This window comes from Bombina bombina, chromosome 4 (assembly GCF_027579735.1).
Source record: "Bombina bombina isolate aBomBom1 chromosome 4, aBomBom1.pri, whole genome shotgun sequence".
In the NCBI taxonomy this organism is placed as follows: Eukaryota; Metazoa; Chordata; class Amphibia; order Anura; family Bombinatoridae; genus Bombina; species Bombina bombina.
In genome coordinates, this window is record NC_069502.1 from 128334278 (window position 1) to 128352091 (window position 17814).

Consider the following 17814-nt stretch of genomic DNA (forward strand, 5'->3'; position numbering starts at 1 on the left):
TTGACCCTAATTACAACTTCATAAGCACAATTTATTATAACAAGTTATTAATAATGTAAGTGAAGCTTTGCCGACAGCATCTCCCGATCGTGTCCTCCCCTCACTGACTCTCTCTTCCGGGTGGCAGCCCCATTCTCAGGTAATGTAAAATTGCAAAAACTAAACACACTACTGTTCCGGACTAGTGAGCAGCGACCCATGATAAGTAGAATTAGCCCCACCAAAACGTGTCAGCTGTCTGTGGTGCATAGCTGTGTGTTTTTTAAACTGTTAACGTGGAGTTTTTTCCTTTGAAATGTATTGAATTAAAGGGACAGACTAGTCAAAAATAAACTTTCATGATTCAGACAGGGCATATCATTTTAAACAACTTTCCAATTTACTTTTATCATCAAATTTGCTTTGCTCTCTTGAAATTCTTAGTTGAAACCTCAATCTAGGTAGTCTCATATGCTATTTTCTAAGCCCTTGAAGGCCACCTCTTATCTGAATGCATTTGACAGTTTTTCACAGCTAAAGGGCGTTAGTTAATGTGTGCCATATAGATAACATTGTGCTCATGCCGTAGAGTGCACTGATTGGCTAAAATGCAAGTCTGTAAAAAGGGCAGGGGCAGCCTGCAGAGGTAAAAAGTATATTAATATAATAACCGTGTTGGTTATGCAGAACTGGGGAATGAGTAATAAAGGGATTATCTATCTTTTTAAACAATAAAAATTCTGGAGTAGTCCGTCCCTTTAAGAAGATTTGCATATATTTGTATAACACTGACTGGAGTGGCTAATTCTATTTATCATAAATGCACAGCAGCCAAGCACCAGTGCACTGTGGATCCATAGATGAAATAAAGGGACATTCTACCTGCTAGAGGGTATTAAATTATTTAAGAATAGCTCATTTATTCTCATTTATTTTATTTAAATTAGCTGTTTAAACTCGTTTAAACCTCCACCTATATTGAAAGTTCCAATAATGCAATATTGGCTACAGTAAACTATGTAACCAAGAGGCAGCAACAGAAATCAGCCTCACTGGTGCTTGCCTGAGTATATTGTCCCTTTAACTATGTGTTTAACTCATCTACAGTGCTTAAAGGGAAAGCACACTGTAATTTTTTTCCCCCTTTATGTATTTCCAATGAATTACCAGCTGCAGAGTATACAATGTATGAGAAATTGCATTTCCAGGCTTATTTGTGCTTTGAAACCAATGGGTTGAGCTTGCAGATAAAATCTGACTTCATTAGTTTATCAGGATGTGTAAATACACATGCTTCCTTATCTTAGATCTGTCTGTAAACCAAAGCACAATACTTGATTCTTAAAAGATCTCTGATCTGATGAGATTCTATAAGAATGCTTGCCAATCCTTCTATTTACCGAGTGTCTCGCTAAGGGGAGTTCAATGCATTTTTGTATAGGAAGAGATGAATACATGAACAATAAAAATCATACAAAATGAATAATTCAACCATTCACAGAAAAATACGCAGGAACAATTTGTATTGTTAAGGTGCAACAAAAATTGTATCAAAATTGTTCACCAAAAATCATATTTTTATCAAAAACGTAAAATTTGAAGTTAAATTAAACAAGAATAAATCATATTAACAATGCACTACGTAAATTGCAATTTAAGTACTCTGGATGTGCAAAAAACAAAAAAAAAACAAGGAATTTGTACTTAAAAGTACAAAATACAAAGCTTAATTGTTTTTTTTTTATAAAATGGGCGTTCCATGGGCGTGTAATAAATTGTCTCTTAAATCCCAGTGTAATTCTGTAAATATTTCTAACATACAGATCTCAGTTTTTCATCGCAACATAAAAGGTGGTGAGATTTTATTAGAATACTCAAAACACTAATTACTCTGAAAGAACATCCTTTTAATGCGAAATAACAGCAAGTTTAAGGTACAGGGCACTGAAAACAGCGTCATTTGATTTTTATAAGGCGGAATAATAAAGTTTAAACATACGCCGGAGGAAACCCAGCGTGCTTTTTTACGTAACAGAGAGCTCTCATTATTTATATGGGAGACCTTTTTTTCTAGAATTCCACGAGATCTGTCCCTGCGAGTGTCAGCGTGGAAATGTTTTATAGAAATGGATTGAATCGACCCATTAGAAAGAACAATGGAAAATGAACATTTTATTACGTATCTCTTCTGCTGGCTGTGTTTATATAGCTTGTCAATAGCCTACTTTCAGTACATGTAGGGCTAAGTAAGATATTTTAAAAGCTAAAATAAGGATAAATGAGCTATTTGTAAAAAAAAAAATATTCACTGAGCCTATTTAGATGTTCCTTTCAACAAAGGATATCAAGAGAATGAAGCAAATTAGATACCATTATAAAATTGGAAAGTTGTTTAAAATTGCTGCTCTTTCTCAATCATGAAATAAAAAGTGGGTTTCATGTTTCTTTAAGATAACAAAGCAATGTTGGTAATATAAGTAAATTGGAAAGTTTTTTTAGAATCACATGTTCTATGTGAATAAGGAAAGTTTAATGATGATTGCATGGTCCCTTTAAGACTCCCGGAAGTGGAACATTTATTTTGACAGTTTAAGAGGTTCTGCCTTCAATGCAATGTATCCAAGTAACCCCTGAGATTTGCAAAACTGTTTTTAGTGAAGGTCAAAAGATAATGACTACTGGACAGATTCTATATTAAAAATCAATGGTAATATCATTCCTATTTTGTGGATGGCTTAAATCAATGATGTAAATGGCTGTGTTCAATTTGTTTCTCTTAAAGAACCTATTTTAATTAAATTTACCAGAAATAATTATCAAAAGTATTAATATATTATCATATAAAGTCAGGCACTAAAGATTAACCTTCTTACTGTTGGCGAAAGTCTTCTGTGTGATAAAGGTCTAGGATTTATTCTATAATAGCTGAGTTAAAGGGCCACTAATTTAAAAGTTAAACTTTCACGATTCTGATAAGGCAATTTAAAAAAACGTTACAACATATTTCCATTATGAAAATGTACACATTGGGCTAGATTACAAGTGGAGTACTATATATCGCTATCATGAAAGCGATATTAGCGCTCCACTTTGTAATACCAGCGCACGATAATTATCGTGCACTGGTATTACAATTAAGTCGCAATGCCAATGCAATCTCGCGTTCGCATTGCTAGGAAGCATTGAGCTAACGAGAGTGCGCTTATATAGGCTCCTATGGGAGCCTCGTTCTGATGCCGAGCAAAGGGGGTAAGCTCCCATAAATTGCAATGTAAAGGCACTTTTCAGTGCTGTTTGTTTTCTAACACCCTACTCCCCCCAACTTTAACCCCAAAATACTGCAGTAAGTTTATTAAAAATAAAGATGCTGCTATCTTTATTTTTTTTAATAAACTACACTAGACAGTATTTGGAGGGAATTTGGGGCAGATTTATAAAATTAACCAGAGATCCGATCTCTAGTTAATTTTATAAGCGCTAATAGCTACTGCGAGTTTGCGGCAGCAATAACCAGCCACTTGTAATGGCGGATTAATTATCGCACTCCCACAAACGGGCAAATTTGCACGTTTGTGCGAGCGTGATAATTTAGCGCTCCACTTGTAATCTAGCCCATTGTTTTTATTTACACACTTTCAGGCTCCAGCTTCTACTGAGCATATGCAAAATTGCACAGTATATACAGATATGCATTCTGTGATAGGTAATGGCTGTCACATGATACGGGGAAAGGGAAAATTAGATTAACTTTGCCAGAAAGTTTTCTACTGCTCATTTCAAAATCAAGGTAAGTGCAATTGTATTGTCTTTTTATTGCATTTTTGTTAATTATCCTATTCTACTGCATTTAGTGGTACTTTAAAATATTCCATCTAGGCTACATTTCACCAGTGAGATTATATATCTATGAACACTCATATTTCAGGGCTGATTACATGGTTATGGGGGTATAGAATTACACTTATAAAGTGCTCCTGCCAAGATGTTTACATATGTTTAAAAATGAAGGTGAGCCCTCTACTCCAAAGTACCTATCATCTATCTATTTATCTATTTATCTATCTATCTCTCTCTGTTTATCATATACAATCTATGTAAAATGTATTTCAAGTTAATGCTGCTTTAAGTTGTCAGACACTTGTCTGGTTTGCTCTGGTTGCAATGCTTTCTGTCTGCAATAGTTACCAAGACTACCTCATGAGCAGATAAAGATGAAGCAGAATTATATTCTTCTGTGAAATTCTAAACATCTATACAATAATAATAATTAGATGCACTCAGTACATAGGGAGAGGAAAACAGCAACATACAGTATCACTTCATATGCATTTTTTAGTTAAAAAAAAACTATTCTTATATAAGATATGTTTTATACCCATTCCTTGTAGAAATAGGTCGACACTGGTGCATGTGTGAGGTCATTAGGAATCACTATAAGACTAGGGGGTCGATTTATCAACCCGTCAATGCATCTGTTTCCGCGCGAGCCTTCAGGCTCGCCTGAAGCAGGAGTTAAGAAGAAGCTGTCTTAAGACCGCTGCTCCTTAACTCGTCCGCCACCTCTGAGGCGGCGGATAGCAATCAGCCTGATCGGATACGATCGGGTTGATTGACATCCCCTGCTAGCGGCCGATTGGCCGCGAATGTGCAGGGGGACGGCATTGCACAAGCATTTCATTAGAAATGTTTGTACAATGATAAATGCAGACAGCATAAGCTGTAGGCATTTATCGATGTGCGCCAGACATGATCCGCTACAATGGATCCTGTCCGCCCGCACATGTTAAATCGGCCCCTAGATGTTAAGCTGCACTGTATCACTAGGAATCGTTATGTGTTAGACAACTGTCCTATGTTATCTGCATTTCATCAATATAAAGTGTCGGCACTGTTATACTGTATCAAGAGGAGACAGGCAGAGGTCTGCAGCACTGTATTAATAGGTAGTCAGCACTGTTATACTGTATCATTAGGAGATATGTAGTGCAATATAATTTATAAGACTGCAGCACTGTATTAATAGGTAGTCAGCACTGTTATACTGTATCATTAGGAGATAGCTAGTGCAATATAATTTATAAGACTGTAGCACTGTATTAATAGGTAGTCAGCACTGTTATACTGTATCATTAGGAGATAGCTAGTGCAATATAATTTATAAGACTGCAGCACTGTATTAATAGGTAGTCAGCACTGTTATACTGTATCATTAGGAGATATGTAGTGCAATATAATTTATAAGACTGCAGCACTGTATTAATAGGTAGTCAGCACTGTTATACTGTATCATTAGGAGATATGTAGTGCAATATAATTTATAAGACTGCAGCACTGTATTAATAGGTAGTCAGCACTGTTATACTGTATCATTAGGAGATATGTAGTGCAATATAATTTATAAGACTGCAGCACTGTATTAATAGGTAGTCAGCACTGTTATACTGTATCATTAGGAGATATGTAGTGCAATATAATTTATAAGACTGTAGCACTGTATTAATAGGTAGTCAGCACTGTTATACTGTATCATTAGGAGATAGCTAGTGCAATATAATTTATAAGACTGCAGCACTATTAATAGGTAGTCAGCACTGTTATACTGTATCATTAGGAGATATGTAGTGCCATATAATTAATATGTCTGCAGCACTGTATTAATAGGTAGTCAGCACTGTTATACTATATCATTAGGAGATAGCTAGTGCAATATAATTTATAAGACTGCAGCACTGTATTAATAGGTAGTCAGCACTGTTATACTGTATCATTAGGAGATAGCTAGTGCAATATAATTTATAAGACTGTAGCACTGTATTAATAGGTAGTCAGCACTGTTATACTGTATCATTAGGAGATAGCTAGTGCAATATAATTTATAAGACTGCAGCACTATTAATAGGTAGTCAGCACTGTTATACTGTATCATTAGGAGATATGTAGTGCCATATAATTCATATGTCTGCAGCACTGTATTAATAGGTAGTCAGCACTGTTATACTGTATCATAAGGAGATAGGTAGTGTCATATAATTAATAAGACTGCAGCACTGTATTTATAGGTAGTCAGCACTGTTATACTGTATCATAAGGAGATAGGTAGTGTCATATAATTAATAAGACTGCAGCACTGTATTAATAGGTAGTCAGCACTGTTATACAGTATCATAAGGAGATAGGTAGTGTCATATAATTAATAAGACTGCAGCACTGTATTAATTGGTAGTCAGCAGTGTTATACTGTATCATTAGGAGATAGCTAGCGCAATATCATTTATAAGAATGCAGCACTGTATTAATAGGTAGTCAGCACTGTTATACTGTATCATAAGGAGATTGGTAGTGCCATATAATTAATAAGACTGCAGCACTGTAGTAATAGGTAGTCAGCACTGTTATACTGTATCATAAGGAGATAGGTAGTGTCATATAATTAATAAGACTGCAGCACTGTATTAATAGGTAGTCAGCACTGTTATACTGTATCATAAGGAGATAGGTAGTGTCATATAATTAATAGGTCTGCAGCACTGTATTCATAGGTAGTCAGCACTGTTATACTGTATCATTAGGAGATAGGTAGTGCCATATAATTAATAAGACTGCAGCACTGTATTAATAGGTAGTCAGCACTGTTATACTGTATCATAAGGAGATAGGTAGTGTCATATAATTAATAAGACTGCAGCACTGTATTAATAGGTAGTCAGCACTGTTATACTCTATCATTAGGAGATAGGTAGTGTCATATAATTAATAGGTCTGCAGCACTGTATTCATAGGTAGTCAGCACTGTTATACTGTGATCATTAGGAGATAGGTAGTGTCATATAATTAATAAGACTGCAGCACTGTATTAATAGGTAGTCAGCACTGTTATACTCTATCATTAGGAGATATGTAGTGTCATATAATTAATAGGTCTGCAGCACTGTATTCATAGGTAGTCAGCACTGTTATACTGTATCATTAGGAGATAGGTAGTGCCATATAATTAATAAGAATGCAGCACTGTATTAATAGGTAGTCAGCACTGTTATACTGTATCATAAGGAGATAGGTAGTGTCATATAATTAATAAGATTGCAGCACTGTATTAATAGGTAGTCAGCACTGTTATACTGTATCATTGGGAGATAAGTAGTGACATATAATAATATCTGCAGCACTGTTACACTGTTTCATTAGGAGATAGGTAGTGCCATATATTTAATGTCCGCAGCACTGTATTAAAGGAATACTAAACCTACATTTTTTCTAATATGATTCAGATAGAGCATACAATTTTAAGCAGCTTTCTAATTTACCGCTATTATCAATTTTTCTTCATTCTCTTGGTATCTTTATTTGAAAAAGCAGGAATGAAAACTTAGGACCTGGCCCATATTCGCTTCAGCTTGCGCTGAAGGTGGATACATTTACTCACCAATCAGCAAGTGCTAGCCAGGTGCTAAACCTAAAATGGGCCGGCTCCCAAGCTTTCTTTCCTGCTTTTTAAATAAATATAGCAAGTGAATGAAGAAAAATTGATAATAGAAGTAAATTAGAAAGTTGCTTAAAGTGATGGTAAATCCTAGCATTTGTGAAACGCTAGGATTTAACATCGTAACAAATAAAACACAGCGCCAAGCTGGATTTCCCACATGGCTATTGGCTAAGAGGTGGAAACGTCACCTCTCAGCCAAATAGCGTTCTGCCGTGGACTGCCTTTAGCGTATGCTGCTAACAAATAAAGGGGCTTTCAGAATGAAGTATTTTATACTTCAGGAATGAAAGTCCCCTTTATTTGTTACGATGGTAAATGCTAGCATTGCACAAAAGCTAGGATTTAGCATCACTTTAATATTGCATGCTCTATCTGAATCATAAAACCGACACCTAAATCGTGAACCTTGATGTGTGTTACACATTTTTTCCATTCACACAGAAAACTCCTGTCGGGTTAGCGAGCGATAGGTGTTAGTTTTTTTTCTTCTGCGCTCTCCATTGACTTCTATAGGGAGAATACGTTAACATGGCACAATATTTGGTTAGCGGTTGTTGGGGTTCCATCTAGCGAAGCTTACGCTTAAGCAGGAGCCCTAAATAGCACTCTACTCATAATCTAGTCCTTTGTCGGAAGGTATTTGTTTTGCTTCTATTTCCAATTTATGTAACAAAACTTGTAGAATGTCATAAAATATTAAATATCCTCTATGTTTTTGGTTGTATGTGAAAATTATATAAAATTCATGTATAATGTTAGAAGTCAGATAGTGTGTACAATTTGAACTTTCCGGATTACTTTTATTGTCGCTTCTGAATTTATCTAGGTAAGCACTTGTAGAAAGGAGCTACGTTTTAACAAAGAAAACCAAGAGAAAAAGGCTCATCTGATAGCAAAATTAGCTTATTTTCTATTTTATGCTTTATCTTAATTATTATATTTTAATTTTGACTTTTTTGCCCACTTTAAGTGTTTTAGTATTATGGAGGGTTTAACCGAAAGATTTTTATTGAATGAGATTAAATATTATAACAAGGTTCTTACTATTTTATTAGTGAACTGTCCATTACCAAACAAACAACCATATTGGATCCACTCGATATCTAGAAAGCTACAAGCAAGCTGTAGAAACTCCACAGACCTAGCAGAATAAAAATGTAAACAAACATGGTTGAAAGCAGAACTATAATGAATATTAATTTGATGAACATTACTTTTTACTTAGTATAAGTAATAGTTATACGGCACAAAGCTCATAAGCTTCCCCTGTGTTATGGTGCCCATCAGGGATACAAGACACAGCTCAACAGCTTCCCCTGTGTTATGGTGCCCATCCAGGATACAACACACAGCTCAACAGCTTCCCCTGTGTTATCGTGCCCACCCAGGATACAACACACAACTCAACAGTTTCCCCTGTGTTATGGTTCCCACCCAGGATACAGCACAGAGGCCAACAACTTGCACTACGTGTGCATCCAGGGTGCAGTCTCATTTTGTCTTTAGCAGAAGAGAACTTTCCTGCAACATATCAATATGAACCCATCCATAATGACAGGCTTCTATGGGGCTTCTATGGGCATCATCAGTGGCTTCTAAGGGCATCATCAGTGGCTTCTATGGGCATCATCAGTGGAGGTGCATCTATATCCCTCTAAAGCACATTGGGCTAAATATCTACATTCGGTTGACCCTTCACCATTAGGGAGACAAAATTTCCAAGGGCCATTTTCATTAACCAAAACAGCGGTTGTTCTAAGGGATGGTGCTCACCCAGGGTGCCTCTTTTAGCCAACTTGTGCCTTTTACAGAAGAAAGGTTGTTTTTTTACATCATTTACATATATGGAAAACTCTTTAATAAAGTCATATTATCAAGAATGATCAATTTACCCACCATCTAATAGCCTTAAATCTTCTTTTGATATGTAAAATGATTGACAAACTTACTTTGGAGGCAGAAGCTGATGACGGATTGCTGGCAACACCTGTCACTGCGTCACTGCCCAGTGTAGCGGAAGTCATAGATGTTGGTGTAGGAAGACGAGATGGTACAATTGGCAAGGGTAGTAGTCCTGGTCTATTGTTGCCATTAGTGTTAGATGTATTGTTCACATTACTAGTATTCACATGGTTACCGCTAGGGCTCCACTCCCATCGCTCCCAACCTCCACAGAAATCTCTCTCGAAACGGCTAAGCTGCCGTGACATTATCCAAGTGTTTTGCTGTAGCTACTTCCTCTCCAAAACGTCTTATATAATGTATCTGAAATATTAAAATTAAAAATTATAAATATCTAAAACAGGAAAACAAGAAACATTATTTATAGGTGAGTGCTAGTTGATAATTGATATGAAATCTCAGCAAGCCAACTGTGTATAATGAGAAAAAAAGAGTTTATTTCCTCTACTGTATAACTGGGTAATTATTAGAAACGAAATGTCGTTTTTGTTTTTTTTAAATGGGAAAAAGTTCACAACAGAACTTCAAGAGGCTCATGCTGTTTTCATTTAGAAAATAATAAATCATAAACCAATTTTTGTTCTGAAGTCTTTTTTTGATAAAATTGTAAACCCCTAGTGCTGTGCTTGGAAACAAGAAAAGAATAAAAAAAAATCAATCAGATAAAATCTGCTTAAATTTAGTAAACAAATTTACTGTATGAACATCTATTTATTTATTAGAGAGTACAATAATTATCATGCAGTTGTCATTTTCAGAAATATTTATTTATAACAATGCAGGATAACAATAAACAGGTCGAGGAAGGTTAAATACTGAACCAGAACAAACAAATTCCAGATATCACAAGAAACTGCCCACAATGATGGAACAATAAAGAGAATGGACCACAAATGCCTATAAATTGACATTAGTTTTAAAAATATACCCATAAAGGGCTAGATTACAAGTCAAGCGCTAATTTAATAAATGGGCAAATTCACTCATTTACGGGCGCACAATAAATAATCAGCCATTACAAGTGGCGGGTTATTGCCACTGTGAGCTCGCAGCAGCAATTAGCACTCAAAAAATTAACCAGAGTTCAGACCTATGGTTAATTTTTAAAATGTCCCCCAATTGCCCCCAAAATAAAGAGGATCCTATGGAAGCACACACTCTCGTTTCGTGTTTGCATTGCGCTCAACTTGTGGAGTGCAAATATCGCACTTACGTAATCGATATTTTACGCTCCACTCGTAATCTGACCCAAAATGTTTAGCAATAAAACAAATCATAATAATAAAACATATAATATACGTTTTTATTTATTTCGATTTTAATCTATGACAACATTTATTTTTCCCCCAATTACTGTCCCTGTAACATACTACATGGTGAATGCTTAACCAGTGAAAAGATAAACATAGTTAAGAGGCATTTTTAAAGGGTTTGTCCCAGGACTTCAAATAGATGTAATTTTTGCTAGCAAAAGAACCGTCTTAAATGTTTGTAGAGTCTCTTAAAATGAATGAATTGCTGATATGTCCCTTTAAATCAAATAATAGAAATGAGCAGATAGATACAGTACTGGGGAATAATACATTTATTTATTATTTTTTTTCGCCTGAGTCTCTGAGCTCGGAAGCAGCTGTGCGATTATTTATCTTGATAACCAAATAAAATCTGACAGCACCAGTAAAACGTTAAGGATGTTGCGGAGCAGTAAGTATTTTTGTGGGAAACCCCCTGAAACAGTTAAAAATTCTCCTTTCTGTAAGTAAGATGCTTAGAGATTCTTTTAACTGTCAGATATTGCAGCTTTGATTAGGTTCAGGTGTCTCCTATTAAACAGGACTAATTACTGCAGCAGGTCTTGTGTTACTGTAAACAGGAAAACCTACCGAACCTGCAGTAAATGTGCCTGAGAACCTTAACCCTTTGATTGGATCCACAGCAACATTATGAAAACCACTGTAAGTGTGGGTGATTGTAGATTTGTAGGTACAAAGACTGGATTTCAATTGAGATACAGGTTGTAATCACTACAAAGTGGCACCTATGTGATTAAAATAATGCTGCACAAAAATGTACAGTCAGCTCTCAAGTAATAACGAAATATACAACTTTTTACGTAAGCTACTACAACATAGTAACAATCATCTGTATCCTGCGTGTTGTTACTATGTGCACCTTGTTGTTAAAGGGATCCGAAACCCAAAATTGTTCTTTTGTGATTCAGATAGAGGATGCAATTTTAAACAACTTTCTAATTTACTTCTATTATCAATTTGTCTTTGTTCTCTTTGTATCTTTTGTTGAAAAGCAGGGGCATATGCTTACTTGCTTAGGAGCCAACTCATTTTTGGAGCACTAAATGGCGGCAGTTTTGCAAGAATGTTATCCATTTGTAAGAGCACTAGATGGCACTATTTCCTGCCAAGTGGTGCTCGAGATACCTACCTAGGTATCTCTTCAACACATTATTATTGTTCTACAAAATTTACAAACACATACAGGAGGAATAGAGGGCCCTATTCCCGTGGGAACTTACAATCTACATGAGAACTAAGCAACATTTTTAATAGAAGTAAATTGGAACCTTTTTTAAAATGGTATGCTCTGTCTGAATCACAAAAAGAAAAATGTGTTTCATATCCCTTTAAGCCCTTTTCTATCTACAGCTGATGTGACTTGCTACCAACTGAAATCTAACCTAAAACTCAATGCAGCCTCTTCAATAAACTAATTGGGTTTGCAGGTGGGTGATCAGGTTAGTAGTGCTAGTTGATTTGCTAAAGCTGAAAGGGACCTTGAAAGTGATGCAGCATAACTGTAAAACACTGACAAGAAAATATCACCTGAACATCTCTATTTAAAAAAGGAAGATATTTACCTCAAAATGTGTTCAGCTCACTAAAGTAAGTGCTGTGTAAACAGTTTTACTTCAGCTGCTGGTTGAAAAAAACAAAACAAAAAAAACAATAGCCAATCAGCATCAGCAGTGCTGAGGTAATGCTTTGCCTTTGCTGTGATCTTGTGAGCTTTCATAGAACTTACATAAACTGAATAGGAAAATAACATGACTGTGCCTGCACATGACAGATGCACACTCCCTAGCTTGTCCTGGGACAAGCATCCTGACTCGCTGCTTGAGGTCTCTTTACAGTGGGGGGGGGGGGTGAATAAGAGGACATTTGAGGTAAAATATCTTCCCGTTTTACAAACAGATGTTCAGGTGATATTTTCTAGTCAGCTTTTTACAGCTATACTGCATCACTTTCATGTGCTTCAACATTTTGGTATCATGTCCCTTTAACTAATTTATTTAAAACATTTTTTTTAAAGGGGGCGGGGATCATAAATTAGTTGTAGTTCACCAATTTCGCTCTTCAATGCTCATCACCATTCCCCCAAATATAAACTTACAGACACTGCTGAAACTACAATCAATACTACAATCTCAGTTAAGCAAACCCTACACCCTTAACCAATAGATTTTAGCTCTTTGGAGCAGGACCTTCCTTCTCTATTAACTGCATTATGAGTCTTATTGTATGTTAATGTATACACAAATTACCATGTATTCAGCTCTGTGGAATATTGTGGTGCTTTACAAATAAATGATAGTAATTTTATAGTTTACTTTTATATGTATAGTCTCAAGATAACCTTCAGTCAAGGACTGGATAGCTGAAGGCAAATGACGAGCACCCATTGTAGGATATAAATGTCTCCCAGCTAAATCTAAGTGGGGCTTGCGATCACAAGGAAATATCAGTTAATATGTTTATCTGTCAATACAGAATGATAATGTTTGGCCAGTGGCTGCAAATGGTCTGACCTTACAGTTACTATGGGAAATAATGTGTTCATAGATACCCTGTGGGATTATATTAGGAACACTGTGAGTTTGAAAAGCTAAAAAATAAAAGAAAAAATACAACGCATAATAGAATATCTAGGTATTTAGTAGACTAAATACATTAATCAAACTGGTATATGATCAAGTTAATTGCTTTCTTAGTGAGAGAGACTTTGCTAATCATCGTACCACTGAACCAAACAATTAAATATGAAAGATCTACCTATTTTAGGCATAGGTTCTTCTTAAAGGGACATTAAACACTATATAAATGTTAGATAGAATGAGGCAATCAAAGAAAGGGTTAGTCTGAGAATAACATGTAGATGTATTTTTTAAGTTTCATTAGCTGTTTAAATATTGACAAAAACAGAATTTATGCTTACCTGATAAATTACTTTCTCTTGTGATGTATCGAGTCCACGGATTCATCCTTTACTTGTGGGATATTCTCCTTCCCAACAGGAAGTGGCAAAGAGAGCACACAGCAGAGCTGTCCATATAGCTCCCCCTCCAGCTCCACCCCCCAGTCATTCGACCGAAGGTTAGGAAGAAAAAGGAGAAACCATAGGGTGCAGTGGTAACTGTAGTTTAAACAAAAAAGCTACCTGACTTAAGTAATTTATCAGGTAAGCATAAATTCTGTTTTCTCTTGTAAGACGTATCGAGTCCACGGATTCATCCTTTATTTGTGGGATACCAATACCAAAGCTTTAGGACACGGATGAAGGGAGGGAACAAGAGAGGTACCTTAAATGGAAGGCACCACTGCTTGTAAAACCTTTCTCCCAAAAATAGCCTCCGAAGAAGCAAAAGTATCGAATTTGTAAAATTTGGAAAAAGTATGCAGCGAAGACCAAGTCGCTGCCTTAAAAATCTGTTCCACAGAAGCCTCATTTTTAAAAGCCCATGTGGAAGCCACTGCTCTGGTAGAATGAGCAGTAATTGTTTCAGGAGGCTGCTGGCCAGCAGTCTCATAGGCCAAACGGATGATGCTTTTCAGCCAAAAGGAAATAGAGGTAGCAGTCGCCTTCTGACCTCTCCTTTTACCAGAATAGATAACAAACAATGAAGGTGTTTGTCTGAAATCCTTAGTTGCTTGTAAATAGAACTTTAAAGCACGAACCACATCAAGATTGTGTAACAGACGTTCCTTATTCGAAGAAGGATTAGGACACAGAGAAGGAACAACAATTTCCTGGTTAATATTCGTATTAGACACAACCTTAGGAAGAAAACCGGGTTTGGTACGCAAAACTACCTTATCTGCATGGAAAACCAGGAAAGTTGAATCACACTGTAAAGCAGATAGCTCTGAAACTCTTCGAGCAGAAGAGATAGCTACCAAAAACAAAACTTTCCAATATAAAAGCTTAATATCTATGGAATGTAAAGGTTCAAATGGAACCCCTTGCAGAACTGAAAGAACTAAATTCAGACTCCATGGCGGAGTCACAGGTCTATAAACAGGCTTGATTCTGACTAAAGACTGACTAAATGCTTGAACGTCTGGTACCTCTGCCAGACGTTTGTGTAAAAGAATAGACAAAGCAGATATCTGTCCTTTTAAGGAACTAGCTGATAATCCTTTCTCCAATCCTTCTTGGAGAAAGGACAATATCCTGGGAATCCTAATCTTACTCCATGAGTAACCCTTGGATTCACACCAAAAAAGATATTTTTGCCAAATCTTATGGTAGATTTTCTTGGTGACAGGCTTTCTAGCCTGAATCAGGGTATCAATAACCGACTCAGAGAAACCACGCTTTGATAGAATTAGGCGTTCAATCTCCAAGCAGTCAGACGCAGAGAAATTAGATTTGGATGCTTGAAAGGACCTTGTATTAGAAGGGGGGGGGGGTGAATAAGAGGACATTTGAGGTAAAATATCTTCCCGTTTTACAAACAGATGTTCAGGTGATATTTTCTAGTCAGCTTTTTACAGCTATACTGCATCACTTTCATGTGCTTCAACATTTTGGTATCATGTCCCTTTAACTAATTTATTTAAAAAAATTTTTTTAAAGGGGGCGGGGATCATAAATTAGTTGTAGTTCACCAATTTCGCTCTTCAATGCTCATCACCATTCCCCCAAATATAAACTTGCAGACACTGCTGAAACTACAATCAATACTACAATCTCAGTTAAGCAAACGCTACACCCTTAACCAATAGATTTTAGCTCTTTGGAGCAGGACCTTCCTTCTCTATTAACTGCATTATGAGTCTTATTGTATGTTAATGTATACACAAATTACCATGTATTCAGCTCTGTGGAATATTGTGGTGCTTTACAAATAAATGATAGTAATTTTATAGTTTACTTTTATATGTATAGTCTCAAGATAACCTTCAGTCAAGGACTGGATAGCTGAAGGCAAATGACGAGCACCCATTGTAGGATATAAATGTCTCCCAGCTAAATCTAAGTGGGGCTTGCGATCACAAGGAAATATCAGTTAATATGTTTATCTGTCAATACAGAATGATAATGTTTGGCCAGTGGCTGCAAATGGTCTGACCTTACAGTTACTATGGGAAATAATGTGTTCATAGATACCCTGTGGGATTATATTAGGAACACTGTGAGTTTGAAAAGCTAAAAAATAAAAGAAAAAATACAAAGCATAATAGAATATCTAGGTATTTAGTAGACTAAATACATTAATCAAACTGGTATATGATCAAGTTAATTGCTTTCTTAGTGAGAGAGACTTTGCTAATCATCGTACCACTGAACCAAACAATTAAATATGAAAGATCTACCTATTTTAGGCATAGGTTCTTCTTAAAGGGACATTAAACACTATATAAATGTTAGATAGAATGAGGCAATCAAAGAAAGGGTTAGTCTGAGAATAACATGTAGATGTATTTTTTAAGTTTCATTAGCTGTTTAAATATTGACAAAAACAGAATTTATGCTTACCTGATAAATTACTTTCTCTTGTGATGTATCGAGTCCACGGATTCATCCTTTACTTGTGGGATATTCTCCTTCCCAACAGGAAGTGGCAAAGAGAGCACACAGCAGAGCTGTCCATATAGCTCCCCCTCCAGCTCCACCCCCCAGTCATTCGACCGAAGGTTAGGAAGAAAAAGGAGAAACCATAGGGTGCAGTGGTAACTGTAGTTTAAACAAAAAAGCTACCTGACTTAAGTAATTTATCAGGTAAGCATAAATTCTGTTTTCTCTTGTAAGACGTATCGAGTCCACGGATTCATCCTTTATTTGTGGGATACCAATACCAAAGCTTTAGGACACGGATGAAGGGAGGGAACAAGAGAGGTACCTTAAATGGAAGGCACCACTGCTTGTAAAACCTTTCTCCCAAAAATAGCCTCCGAAGAAGCAAAAGTATCGAATTTGTAAAATTTGGAAAAAGTATGCAGCGAAGACCAAGTCGCTGCCTTAAAAATCTGTTCCACAGAAGCCTCATTTTTAAAAGCCCATGTGGAAGCCACTGCTCTGGTAGAATGAGCAGTAATTGTTTCAGGAGGCTGCTGGCCAGCAGTCTCATAGGCCAAACGGATGATGCTTTTCAGCCAAAAGGAAATAGAGGTAGCAGTCGCCTTCTGACCTCTCCTTTTACCAGAATAGATAACAAACAATGAAGGTGTTTGTCTGAAATCCTTAGTTGCTTGTAAATAGAACTTTAAAGCACGAACCACATCAAGATTGTGTAACAGACGTTCCTTATTCGAAGAAGGATTAGGACACAGAGAAGGAACAACAATTTCCTGGTTAATATTCGTATTAGACACAACCTTAGGAAGAAAACCGGGTTTGGTACGCAAAACTACCTTATCTGCATGGAAAACCAGGAAAGTTGAATCACACTGTAAAGCAGATAGCTCTGAACCTCTTCGAGCAGAAGAGATAGCTACCAAAAACAAAACTTTCCAATATAAAAGCTTAATATCTATGGAATGTAAAGGTTCAAATGGAACCCCTTGCAGAACTGAAAGAACTAAATTCAGACTCCATGGCGGAGTCACAGGTCTATAAACAGGCTTGATTCTGACTAAAGACTGACTAAATGCTTGAACGTCTGGTACCTCTGCCAGACGTTTGTGTAAAAGAATAGACAAAGCAGATATCTGTCCTTTTAAGGAACTAGCTGATAATCCTTTCTCCAATCCTTCTTGGAGAAAGGACAATATCCTGGGAATCCTAATCTTACTCCATGAGTAACCCTTGGATTCACACCAAAAAAGATATTTTTGCCAAATCTTATGGTAGATTTTCTTGGTGACAGGCTTTCTAGCCTGAATCAGGGTATCAATAACCGACTCAGAGAAACCACGCTTTGATAGAATTAGGCGTTCAATCTCCAAGCAGTCAGACGCAGAGAAATTAGATTTGGATGCTTGAAAGGACCTTGTATTAGAAGGTCCTGCCTCATTGGTAGTGTCCATGGTGGGACAGATGACATGTCCACTAGGTCTGCATACCAGGTCCTGCGTGGCCACGCAGGCGCTATCAGAATCACCAAAGCCCTCTCCTGCTTGATTCTGGCAACCAGACGAGGGAGGAGAGGAAAC

The 17814-nt window shown here is 36.6% G+C and overlaps 1 protein-coding gene across 1 annotated transcript in view; it reads right to left on the reverse strand.

Annotated features, from left to right (window-relative positions):
* The window catches only part of KLHL29 (kelch like family member 29), a 1611012-nt gene that overhangs the window by 937196 nt on the left and 656002 nt on the right, over positions 1-17814 (reverse strand). Inside the window, exon 4 of the mRNA XM_053709637.1 lies at positions 9412-9727. Within this exon, the coding sequence (XP_053565612.1) occupies positions 9412-9672 (261 nt within the window). The 5' untranslated portion in view covers positions 9673-9727. The remainder of the gene's footprint in view (positions 1-9411; positions 9728-17814) is intronic.